This window comes from Garra rufa, chromosome 1 (genome assembly GCF_049309525.1).
Source record: "Garra rufa chromosome 1, GarRuf1.0, whole genome shotgun sequence".
Lineage (NCBI taxonomy): Eukaryota > Metazoa > Chordata > Actinopteri > Cypriniformes > Cyprinidae > Garra > Garra rufa.
Window position 1 is genome coordinate 61,048,112 of NC_133361.1, and position 13,534 is coordinate 61,061,645.

Genomic DNA, 13,534 nt, shown 5'->3' on the forward strand with positions numbered 1-13,534 from the left:
TCTTGATAATGTCCGATAACTTTGATAGAAAGGTATGTAACGAAACCGGGTCGGATCCAATTTTTGATCCCAAATGTGTATTAGTTGTACTGTTAGTCCACTGTATGAAGAATTTGAGTATAATATGTCAGTTTACTTTATTTTGCTATCCTCACTTACATAAATGAACTATAGTGTTCCTGCACCTACTAGTAAACAATTCTGAAATTATATCTGGTGTCTGAATAATTTGTTTTGATTGTAGGTAGGCATGAAAACATGAGGAATAAAAATGAATCATGGCAGAAAGTGAGTTTTTTTTTTTTTCTTCTTTTCTTGTAGTCCTAACACATTAAACCTTGTGTATGGTCTTAACTGGATTGTGTGACTGAGCCCCACAGGTTAATGTACAGTCTCTTACAGGTTAATCTCTGGTTAATCTGTTTGGGTGGCCGTGTGTTTGATCCGACTGTAAAACTGCTATAAGGATTTAGCTGGCTGTGAAGACTGAACTTGCGTGTAAAGTAAGGTAACATAGTTTACCAGCACTTAAACTGCTGTAGTACCAAAATTGTGACGGTACGGGGGTATGATATTATTATTTTGTTCACGTCAGTACCTGGCTCAGACAACATGTGCATTCAACACATTTGAGCTGTTCAGTAGGTAAAATGTATTTTAAATCTATGTAAATGTCATTCTTGATAATGCTTTTTACTTGCCTGATCGTGTGCTGGAGTCCCTCAGGGACTCGGCGTCTGACAGGTGCAGGTTTTCCTGTGGAAAACAAGCTTTGAACTTTATACTCAACGGCTGTGTTGTTTTTCTCTGGTGTGCCCTATTATAGTTAAGTCCATAGCTAAACACCCAGGCCTTCATTCCAGATAAAGAGCTGATCCTGCAAAACACTCTTCAGGTTTTTGTGGGTTGTGAATGTGACTCACACATCATTGATGTTGTTGTATTTGATTCCAGGAGCTCTTACTGTGGGGCTGGTGCGTCAATGTCAGACCATTCACGGACGAGATCGAACCTGCATCCCCCCACGACTCCCTCCGGAGTGGGTCACCACACTCTTCTTTATCATCATGGGCATCATCTCCCTCACGGTCACCTGTGGCCTACTGGTGGCCTCGCACTGGCGTCGAGAAGCCACAAAGTACGCAAGGTGGATCGCCTTCACAGGAAGTGAGTGCACATCTCATGTTTGAATCACCTTTTTGTTTCAGTGCACCAGTGATTTAGCCAACTTGCTACCTCTAGAGGTGCAAAAACTTCATTAGGGGTTGACCGATTATCGGCACCGATATTAAGCATTTTTATGGTTATCAGTATCGGTCATTTTCAAAACCGATTTGCCAATAAAAGAATTGAAAAGCATTTAAAGATGATTTTTGTTAATCATCTGTATCGGCATCGGCCAGTTATATCGGTCGACCCCTAAACTTCATACTTCACCTTAAGACTAATACACGGACCATGAAAACACAAGCTTGTGCTTATGTCACATAGAGTGATGAATATGGCTGTTGGCAATAAATATTACTACATCTGTTGTGATGCGTGAAAAGAGGACTGTACAAAAGCATAAAAATGCTATAGCATGTTTGCAGTTATATAAGAAACATGCTAAGTTCACATATTTGTTTCTCAAAAAAAAAAACAATGCTACAGCCAGTTATTCTACTTTAAAATTTGCATTCTGTGTTAGAACTATTGGCGGAAGTTCACGCTTTTTGGCGTGTTTGCACCGCAGGAACTAGTAATGTATTTAGTTCGATGAACTCCGTTTGGGGGAACTAATAAGGCTCGTACTTCAGAGTAGGCATTTTTAAAAAGCTATGTAAAAATGCTTACTCCATAAACATGGAAAACAGTGATAATTGTGGCATTTGGCTACCTATTGTCTGCATTGTCATGTTCTTTGCTTAGCCTCAATCATATGTTACACTGCAAGTTGTCATAAGAGATTTAGTCAGATTTTTATTGCATAGTTTGGTGTGTTTACATGCCATCTACTACTTATCACCAAAACCAAGAACACACACGGCTCCGATCACAACGTCCTCCATTCACTGGTTGTTGACGTTTGTAAATGCCACAAATAAAGATGCCGCTGTTGGCCCAAGGTGGAAATTGGTTCTCTAGGAACCACAATGCTTGGGTGTGTTTCCCAAAAGCATTGCTAGCTAACTATGGTTGTTAGTTCCATTGAACTCCATTGGTAACGACAGAACTTGCGACCACAGTTACTTTTGGGAAACGCACCCCTGGCTAGTTCCTAGAACTATGTGGTGCAAAAGCCCCTAGAGATCACAGATTCTACTCTACCTCAAAAAAATATAAAAATGCAGAGAAATCAACTCAGTGTAAGGCTAGTCACTTTCCATTGTCAGTTGCACTCGCTCCTGGTCGGATGTTCTTAATCTGGCAACCCGTGTGAGCACCCAGTCTAAAGTGTAGAAGGTGGAAGGTGGACTTTGAATTACACTGTCAATATTAAAAACTGCACCTTTAATTATATTTCACATTTTGTCTGTAATTGTGTGCCATATCTTAAACCTAAAGTACACAGATTTTATGCATAATGTACTCAAGATGGCTAAAACAATAGACTATGTTCGAATTAAACAAACTCGAGTAAGTGTGAACACTGCCATCCGAACCCTGGTGCACACCAAACAAGTGGACCGAGACCACTATAAAGATGGGTCTTGGTCCGCTTACAAACTAACTCTAGTGCGGTTTGAATGAAAAATGAATGCAACAAGGACCAAATACTTATGAACAAACCAAAAACAGGGAGTAATGGCAAGATGCGACGCTATGCGAGGGCAAACGTGGAGCAACAAGAAGGTTAAGTGCCTTTTATGAGTTCACAGGTGGTGAAATTAAAATCATATGCACACAACAATAAGTTTGCTTAGTCCAGCAGATGGCATTAGGTATATTTGACTTAAAAAGCTTTAAATTCACTTTAAGTCGAATGTACCTTTTCCTATTGTTTAAAGTGTTCGGTGACTTCCGTCACCAAATTGCGTTATTCAACACTATGCCTTTAGGTTCGGTATCTTTAGGTTCGCTGTCAAAAATGCTAGTGTGAATGCTAAATGGACCAGGTTGCTAAATGGAAATGCATAATTTTCCATTTTGGTCCAGACTAGGGCTGGGCGATAAAACGATAACGATATATATCGCAATAGACAAGAGATCGATATCAATAAAAAATGTGTTCGATAAAACGTTCGATATTTTGTATTCTTCGTCGGCCCGCCCAGCCCCCCTTTAACGTTCAGTTCATAGCGCCAGATCACAATAGAAGTTAAGGTTATCTTTCCTACAGAACGGGTCCATGTTGTTGTATTAAACAAACTAAATAGCTTTATGTTATTAGTCTTATTTACACGACGGCATTTGATTTCTGTCTCTACATGATCGCGCGTTTACAATGTCTCCTCACAGACGGGATCGCGGACTCCATTCATAAAAACGGACTTTACTATAGGGCGATTTTTGGACCAATAAATCAAAAGTTGGTCTGTTAAATAATTCAGATCGCGATATGGACTAGTGTCTGTGAAAACTGAAATGCAAAAAGACCGTTTCAATAAGAATCCTGCATGTTCCGTTTGCCTCTAACGTTATATGTATGAATGGAGGAGACGCGTTTTATTTTCACTACACGCATACTGCACACGTGACGCTCCCGCTAATTTTTGGCCTTTGCATCTCACATGAACAGACAAACTCCAATAAATACATCTCCAAAGCTGCTGTGAGTGTCACTTTTTGTCAATTTTACCGTTTCATTAGTGAAACTAGCATCATTCATACTGTATTACACACTGAAACTTCACGGCAACCTGTCAAAATAAAAGTACGGTTTAACATGTAACAACAATATTAGTCTTGTATTACTGTACAGTATAATGTAGGTGTTTATATGTACACATTTAAATAATTTACATAAACAATATATATGATAAAAAATAAAATAAAGAGTCACCACTTAATTGTTGAAAAAATACTATTATTATTAAACCTTTTTTTAACTTAATTTTTAATTCTTAACTTAATTCTTAATTTTTCTTATGTATTAATTTTAACAGTAAAGCTCCGTTTATTTTTATTTTTAAAAATAAATCAGTGATTTTGCTTTCATTTGATTATCAGAAAAATTAAAACAAGAATTTCTGAAAAAAAAAAAAGATTGTAAGGCCCTATTGTTCAAAATGTTGAAAGTTTTGGACTTATTTTTTCACTTAAATAAATATTTATGTTATTACACAAAGTATAGGCTAAAGTACCGGGAAAGAAGTAATGTTGGCTACTGGCAACCAGCAATCTGTGCAGAAATAAATATTATCAGCCAAGTACTTTGCAACAACCTCTGACCTGTGGTCAAGCTGTACTTCTGGGCCATACATTAGCTTGACCATTCACTTCATCGACAATGAATGGGGTTTGAATTGAGCATTAAGAGATAATTAAGTGTATATTGTGACTTTAGACTTATGTTTACATTTTAATTATTTAAGTTTTCCATGGTTGTTGACATTTTTGTCTTAATAACTGAGGGGATTATGATCAGAGGCAGGTTAAGTTTAAAATAAAAATGCTTGAGTGTAATATATTTTTCTCCTGGTCCTTATTTTAAATGGGTCATAAAAATACCAATAATTATCGATATCGACCGATATGAAACACTGATATCGTGATATAGTTTTCAGCCATATCGCCCAGCCCTAGTCCAGACCAAATGAACCAAACTAACCAAACTACAAGTGCGAACACACCCTATCACTGGTTACAGGAAAATGTAGATTGGTCTAATCTGAATCCAGAAATAAGACTGATTAGCCCTTGGCAAACTGCTCGTTGGTTAAACTAGTTCTTCAGAAATAGACTTAATGTAGAGGTTAGGTTTATATAACAGGCCCGTAGGCAGATCTTTCTGAAAAAGACGACACCACAATTGTAAACCAACATGGGATTATTTTAAACAATGGCACATAAGTCTACAAATGGTTCTACACACAACAGCTAAAAATGTGCATAGACTTAAAGTTTCTCAGCTGGAGCTACACATGCGCTTGACAAAACATTGGTTTTATCCCATCAAATGAGGTGTGGGTTCCCAGCTGTGGGGAATATGTAACAGCGACCAATTTAAAGTCCTGCGCACAAGCAGTCAGCGAGATAGATGATCTGTGTGGTTTGGGCTTGAATGGCGCAGCCGAGGTGTTGTGTGTCTGTCCAGCATGTGTGAAGCATCTGTTGTGTTCGCTCACTGGAGACGCTATTAACTTTCTTCTCTATTCCTCAAGCTAGTTTACACATCCTTTGTGTATTCTATAAAGAAACCCTTCAGTTTAAACTTCCTCTCAGGATACAAAGCGTTCGAAGTTAAATGAGAAGCAGCTATAGTTAACCGTGCTGCAGATTCATCACCTTAATGTAATGTCACCTCTACCGTCGTCTGAGGTGTCTGGAGTAATCTTAAAGACTAGGGTGTTGTTGGCACTGCTACATTTGCTAAGGTTTTCTACATTTTTTTTTGTAGTCTAGTGTCTAGTTCCTTATTGTTCAGTTGATCTCACCTCAAGTCTCTGTGATCTTGTAGATATGGCTCAGGTTGCTCCTTCAGTCAAAGTCTATAAAATTTTGATCATTTAATCGCCTGCCAGATTTAAAGGGGTCCTATTATGCTTTTTCACTCTTTGAATTTTAGCCAGTGTATGTTTGGCCATAAAAAACATCTACAAAGTTACAAATCTCAAAGTCCACCCCAAAGGGAGATATTTAGTTTTTAAAAAATCCATTTTCAAGAACTACAATGAACGGCTCCTTTGGACTACAGTATTTGTTTTCTGGATGCTATGATGTGACCACACGGTCCATTAGAATATCATTCAAATAAATCCCGCCTACAGAAATTTTAATTGTTGGCGGGTGGGGAGGGACAAGGTGGGGGATTGGCCTATCTTCAGCGATGTAGCATGGACAGCCGCTTCTGGGATGCTTCGGTGATCCGCAGGGCGGCTGGTATAAACGTAAGCATTGACTAAAGTGGCCGCGAACTCTTCCGGTAGCCATAAAACCCTCTTTTAGGGATCCAATGTGTTTTTGTAAGAAAAATATCCATATTTAAAGCTTAAGGAAAGAGGTTTGTCTGTACTGAAGTGCCGTCTAAGCTGTTCGCCAATTGCAATGCAGTGGGACTGCTAACCAATCACAACACATTTCGTTTTTCAGAAAGCGGACCTATATCAAACCTGGAACTAATCGAGCCATTTATGCCAGCCAAAAAAGCTGTTGTAATAATGTAAATTATGTGAAAAATTATGCATTTTTCGAACCACCAAGCATTAGAGCATGTTCTAGTGCACCCCAAAACAAAATAAAGACTTTGAAAAATAGCAAAATAGGATACCTTTAAAATAAGAAAAAGCGTTGGTGGTAGAAAGCAGATGCAAAGTTAGAAGCCCTTGTGTAGAGTCTTGAGAGTCTTGAATAAAATATATTTTTAATAAATGGCCCCTGATTAGCTTCTGATTATGGCTGCCGTAATCTTTGTTTTGTAATCGTAAGCCCAAAATGTACCAAAGTGTATAATCAGCAGCCGTAGTGTGTCACAATAGCCAAGTACAGTGCGATTATGAAAGAGTCTTTTTCCGTCGTCTAATGGGTGGCATTGGCAGCACACGTAGAGAGATGCTGTTGAATGGAGAAGTCATTTCGTCGAGCAGCGCATACGTAGTGGCATGGTCGCCATGGTAACAGGAAAGAAATAGTCCCAATTGTCCAGGTTCCGCTTACCGTCTCTGAACCCGGTGACTCACTTGTCTTTTTCTATCGCCGTGTGTGGGTGGTAGTTACGCCGTTTAAAAGAGCAACAGCTCCTTAACTAGAACAGCTCCTCAGGCTGGGGGCATAACCTCTACCATTGGAGCTACATATGAAGACCAACGGTAACAAAATAAATAAGTAAAAATAAATGACCACAAAATGGCACAAATAGTGATGTTTTAATAGTGCTAATGGTGGAATATTCTTCAGAATTTAGTGAAAATGTGTTAAAATATGTGATAAAGTTAGAGAAATGTCAACATTTCAAAGTGAGACAAATCAAATAATACCACACGTCATTGGTTCCCCATCAAAGATGTTTTTTTGGGAATGTTAAGGAACTAACTTTTGGCAAATTAAATGGGAATTGAGGATAGTAATATTGAGGAGATGGGGAAAAAAGAAATTCAGAAGCAACTAATCTTTTTCCTTTGTTTACATTAAATGTGAGCCTGGACAACAAAACTTAAGTAGCACAGTTATATATGTAGCAGTAGCCAAAAATACATTATATGGGTCAAAATTATGCCAAAAATCATTAGGATATTAAGTAAAGTTGTTCCATGAAGATGTTTTGTACATTTCCTACTGTAAATATATTCAAACTTAATTTTTGATTAGTAATATGCATTGCTAAAAAGTTCATTTGGGCAACTTTAAAGGTGATTTTTCTCAAATATTTTGAGATTCCTGATTTTCAAATAGTTGTATCTCGGCCTATCCTATCAAACCATACATCAATTGAAAGCTTTAGTTTTCAGATGGTGTTTAAATTGTGCAGTAATCTCAAAAAAAAAAAAACTTATGACTGGTTTTGTGGTCCAGGGTCACAAATGTGCTGAGGAGAAAACTAATAGTAGCTGATAAGGCTGGGTAAAAGAAAATAGAAATATATTGATTTTATTAGATTAGATTATCATTTTTACAAGACTAAATTGATTCTTAAATCCCAAGAATCGATTAGTCTAAACAATTTTTTTTACTGTTTTCAGATAATGAACAAAACACTGTTGCGCACCTCCTATTCAACGAGTCGTAATAAGCTTTGTGCTTTGTTACATTAGATATGAAACCAAACCTCCAGATTTTGAGTTACGTGAAAAGCGCTATATAGATAAACTTAAATTGAATTGAATTATAAATTGTCAAATTATTTATTACAGTATTAAAAAAAATAAATGATGTTTTGGCTCAGTTTAATGTGGAGTGACAAATCGCTGTAGCACCTCAGTTTAAGAGAAGAGCATGTGAACTGATCATCTCCTCCACTTTGATAGTTACGGCGCAAAATAAACATAAATTTACTTCCGAACATATGTAAAGAGAGTATAACTTACCGAAATCGGTATCTTGTCTCATGTAGTCGCTCAATCAGTATTTCAACCGCAAAAAGACGTCAGTATAACAGCTAGTAAATAGTGTGTGACGTAACATCAAATTTATCTCAGGAAAAAAAAACATATTTTGTGACCATAAACTAATCAGTCAGCCACTAGAGGAGAATTTCACTAAATATATGCATCGCATAACAAATTCACTATAATTTTTACAGCTCTTCTGTATTTCATTTATATTTTGAATAAGTTTTTAGTACAGAAATCATTTAAATATTTACATTTAAAAAAAAACAGAGTAGAAATGTAGTTATGTAAATGTAAAGTTTGTATAGTAACTTTATTATAACTTCATTGAATGTAATTAAAGTAGTGCTGTCAAATTGATTAATGGCTTCCATCTTAATTTCTCAATTTTATTATATTATTATTATTATTTATTTTAGTATTTTATATTATTTTTATGAGACAATATCGATTCTTAAATCCTAAATATCGATTTAATCTAGACTTTTTTTTTTCAGTTAATAAATCAAACACTGTAGCGCGCCTCCCAACATACAAATCGTAATAAGCTTTGTGCTTTGTTACTTTAGATATGAAACCAAACCTCAGATTTCAAATTACGTCTTTTTTATTACAGTATTCAAACAATAAATGGTGTTTTGGTGTTGTTTAACAGCTTGTGAACAGTATGTCACGCAACATCACTTTTTTCGGGTGACTATAAACTATAAGCTAGAAAACTCACTAGAGGAGAATTTCACTAAATGTATGTATCACATAAATTCACTATAATTTGTTCAGCTCTTCAGTTTTTATTACAGACGCTGTTTAAATGGATTGGAGAAAAAAATAGTAATTGTAACTTTTGTATAATAACTTTATAAAAACGTCAAATGTAATTAAAGTAGTGCTGTCAAATCGATTAATCGTGATTAATCGTATTCAAAATAAAAGTTTGGGTTTGCATTACGAGTGTATGTGCTTTGTATATTTGTTTCTATAAATATCAACACATACATGTGCTATGCACATATTATGTAAACAAACTTTTAGTTTGGATGTGATTAATCATGATTAATCGATTTGACAGCACTAAATTTAAGTGTTTGTATACAAATCAGTTAATTTTAACCTCCCACTATTATAATGTAGACTCCCATGTATATTTTACAGCAATACAAGAAATTTGTTTTTCTTGAGAAAATTGTACGTACTGTACCTGATATACAAAGTAACCAATAATGAATCTAATTAAGTAGAAATCGGAATCGAATCGCAAACTTGTGAATAGAAATCATGACATTTGTCAATACCCAGCCCTACTGGCCGATATGATTTCATTATTTAAAAAAAGGTGAATATATGAACATATAAAAATAACCTGCAAACATTTGAAAATCTTTCTATAGATCTCAATTACATCTCCTGGCGCAGTGTTGGCCTGTTTCGAATCCATTTAAAGGCCATCGCATGAGCGTTTGGGCTCCAGGTGGGGTTAACACAGGTGTCTGGGCTTCAGCCGCCACTGGCCTCAAGCCACCCGAACCTGAAAGAGCAGCTTTGTGTGAGTAACACAAGTCCCCTGTGTCCCCCTCGCACCACGCCCTGCTTGACCAGGTTACGCTCACGGCTCCACGTCTGCTGTCATGTCCGCAGCTGTGGCTCTGGCTCGCGTCGGCTTCAGCATATGGTGCGTCAGCGGGGACAGACGTAAATATTAGCTGCTGTCTGCTCAGACCTGTGGCTTAACCAGAATGCACTGCTGGACAACACTGACTTTAAATAAAAAGAAAGTAAAACAGAGGCAGCCTTCATAACTCGGAAAATATAGCATGCTCTGAGGTTATTGATGTAGCGTCGGTTCATTTGCAGTTTGTTGGCTGGCGTAATGTTGGAGTAAGATTATTAGTAGTTATTAGTGGAGAATTATTATTGTTTGTTTATTTATATATATCTACAGGAAAATTAAATACTATATACTATTATATTACTATAGTTATAGTTGTATAGTATAATAATAATAATAATAATAATAATAGTAGTATACAATTAATTCAAATAAATTTTTAATTTTTTTGTATATATATTTGTATATATGTGTAGTTAGAATGTAGTTATTTATTTTAAACATTATTTTTATTATGCATATATTTGTATTCATAATACATTGTTATAATTATAATTTTAAATTAATAGTAAAATATATAAATTGTTTTAATGTAATATTATTATTTATAATGCATTTTAATGTTACAGCTGTAATTTTAAAAAGTTATAAAACATATAAATTGTTTAAATGTATTATTATTATTATTATTATAATTATTATTATAATGCATTTTAATGTTAGAATTATAATATAATTTAAATGATTAAACAAATATACATTTTTTAAATGTATTTATTATTATTATTATTATTAATATTATTATCATTATTATTTATAATACAATTTAATATTGTATAATGTATAATTCTAATATAATTTAAAATGAATGAAAAAATATTTACAAGTGTATTATTATTATTATTATTATTATTATACATTTTAATGTCACAATTATATAATAAAAATAAATGATAAAATATATAAATTAAAATGTATTTATTTTTATTTTTATTGTTATTGTTATTATATAAATGTATTTATTTTATAACACTTTAATGTTACAATTATAAGCTGCAACAGAAAGCTTTGTAAAAACACAGAATAAAAATGTTCTGGAATTGATACCCAACCCTAATTACAGTATAATTTAAAATAAATTATAAAATATATAAAATTTAAATGCATTTATTTATTTTTTAATTATTATTATGTATAATTCATTTTAATGTTACAATTATTTAAAATAAATGACAAAATATTTAAATGTTGTTGTTATTGTTATTAATAATATTAGTAGTAGTATAAAAAATACATTTTATTACTTTTTAATGTTACTGTTACGTACAATAAATTATTAATTTATATATAAATTATGTAAATGCATACAATATATAACATATATATATTACATGTTTAAATGTATTTATTATTATTATTATTATTATTATATCAGGTTTATGTGGTGTGATGTTTTTAAACACAAAAATATATATGATAGTCTGATATCCTAATGTTGTCATGTAAAAAGTTTATCGGTGGTGGGTAACATTTCTATTTGTTCATATCCTTTCTACACTTCTACATTGTATTCTAGACTACATACATTACAGCTGTGATGAATCATTAAGCAAAGAGCCAAATTGTAGCTTTCCAAATGCATTTCAGCACCCATCAATCCAGAAATAGACTGTCAGACAGATCTGCTAGCAACATAATTGGTTCTGGTGTCAGGGCCAAAGCCTGTTTCTATTTCCGCTCTATCCATTAAATTATGTTTCTCGCCGTTGTGCTCAAAAAAGCGCCCCTCTTTTCATGGAACGCATTCTTCTTTTTTTAACAGCATGGCCAGAGCCGCAGGCTGGCATTTACCACAGCAGGAAGTGCCTTTTTTTTACGCTGCACTGAGGGCATGACCTTTCGTCCAGCAGCCTGGTCACCATTCATCTCCTTAACCCTCTCCTTTGTGAGTGTCTAAGCGCCGAGACCGACGAAAGTGGTTTATACAATACATGTGCAAAGGCACAAGCTTAATGCTGACACGCAGAGCCTCAGTCAGATCAGTGCACTTCTCTCAAGGCCGTCGTGTTTAATTGCAGCGCTGCATTCTGCTGAAAGATGCTATTATCTTGCTAATGGGCACCAAGATTGAGCCTGAGACTGCACTCAGGCATCTATTAGCAGTGTCTGTTTTTATCTTGCTAAAAGCCTTTCTGCCAGGCTAACATGAACCCGTGCTGAGTGTTATCGCTCTGGTCGGGTGGAGGTCTGTTTTAAACTTAACGGGCCAGAGGTTTGAAGGCTTGATGATTCAGAAAAGGCATTCCAGGGGTTTGCTGTTGTCAACATGCTCCTTTGGTCTGCAATTACAATTAGGGGTCGAGGAACCATATGCTAAAGAGTTTGGCTGGGGTATATCAATCAATGGTTGGGGGTTCAGTCTCTCATTCTCTAGCGCCACCAACATAGTCCAAGTTTTTTTTTTTTTCACAACATCACATCTCGCAGCAGTTTCACATTTAGTGTGGAGAGCGAAACTGCTTGCTGCTGGAGGCTTGTAGCATCCCATCTAATTAGTACATGGTGTTACGCCTGACTAGATTTTTTGTCCCTGAGGACTTTGTCGAAAATTTGACTTGTCCTCCCACATGCTTTGACTTAAAATTGCGCTTTGACAATCTTCACATCAAACCTTACAAAAGATATCAAAGGTGCTGTAATTTCTTTACAGTAATAAAGTATAACAAATACTGTATGTTTGCAGATGTTTAAGAAACATGCCCAGATAGCACACGTACATCTGCAAGATGTCTGTTAAAGATCTCTTGATCTGGAAAGCATCTGCTGTGTACAAACATCTGTAAGATGTCAGTTTTACATACATTCTAATTCATAAACATCTTAAAGACTTCTAATAGACGTCCATTTGACGTCTGATAGGAAACGGACAATAGATGCAGATTGCGTTGTTTAAGCAATTGGCTTGTGATCCAATGTTTTCTGTACCTCAAAACGGCTCAGTTCACAGTGAATGCAGTGAACTCGCTTATTGCATGTGCTGTGAGGTTTAGTGCATTTGAGAATGCAACGACCACCAGTTACGCTTTATTTTTGTGGCACATGATTACAGCTTTTCACTAGATATGTGGTGAAACGCATTTTTGTAAGCCTGTTTTCACTGGCACTGGAGTTCTCCTTTAAAATAAAAGCTCTAATGCCATTTTTGTCAAAATAAAAGCTTGAAAGTGCAGTATGAATTGCTGACAGAGAGCGGTTTAAATTCAGAATATCTCTTTCAAGTGTACAAATTAGAAAATAAGTATTGTAATTTCCTTACGGTAGTGTAAAAAATTTTTTAAAAAATGCACTGAAATATCCAATAGCAAATTTAAATTTTTGCTTCTAAAGTTTAACATCTTTCATAATGTTCTTATACTTACAATTCATGAAACGAGGAAGAAACATTGGATTGAATCTTTAAGAAAGTTGATGGTTAAATAAAAAAACATGCTAAAGTCATTGATATTCACCAAAATTATCTCCCATAATTTTATACTAGGACACAAATCATGGTGAATACATGAATAATCCATATTCTGGTCAGAACTGACTGTATATTTATACTGCTTTGGTGTATTGAAATTACACCAAGCTTATGAACACGCCCTAAGGATTTTGGGGACCCCTTTTGGACAAAAAATACTAAATTTTGGTAGAATATTTCCCTGGATCACAAAACCAGTCATAAGGGTCATTTTTT

The 13,534-nt window shown here is 35.0% G+C and overlaps 1 protein-coding gene across 1 annotated transcript in view; it reads left to right on the top strand.

Annotated features, from left to right (window-relative positions):
* mosmoa (modulator of smoothened a) overlaps positions 1 to 13,534 on the top strand; it is a 41,777-nt gene that overhangs the window by 25,707 nt on the left and 2,536 nt on the right. Inside the window, exon 2 of the mRNA XM_073843679.1 lies at positions 955 to 1,167. Coding sequence (XP_073699780.1) covers positions 955 to 1,167 — 213 coding nt within the window. The remainder of the gene's footprint in view (positions 1 to 954; positions 1,168 to 13,534) is intronic.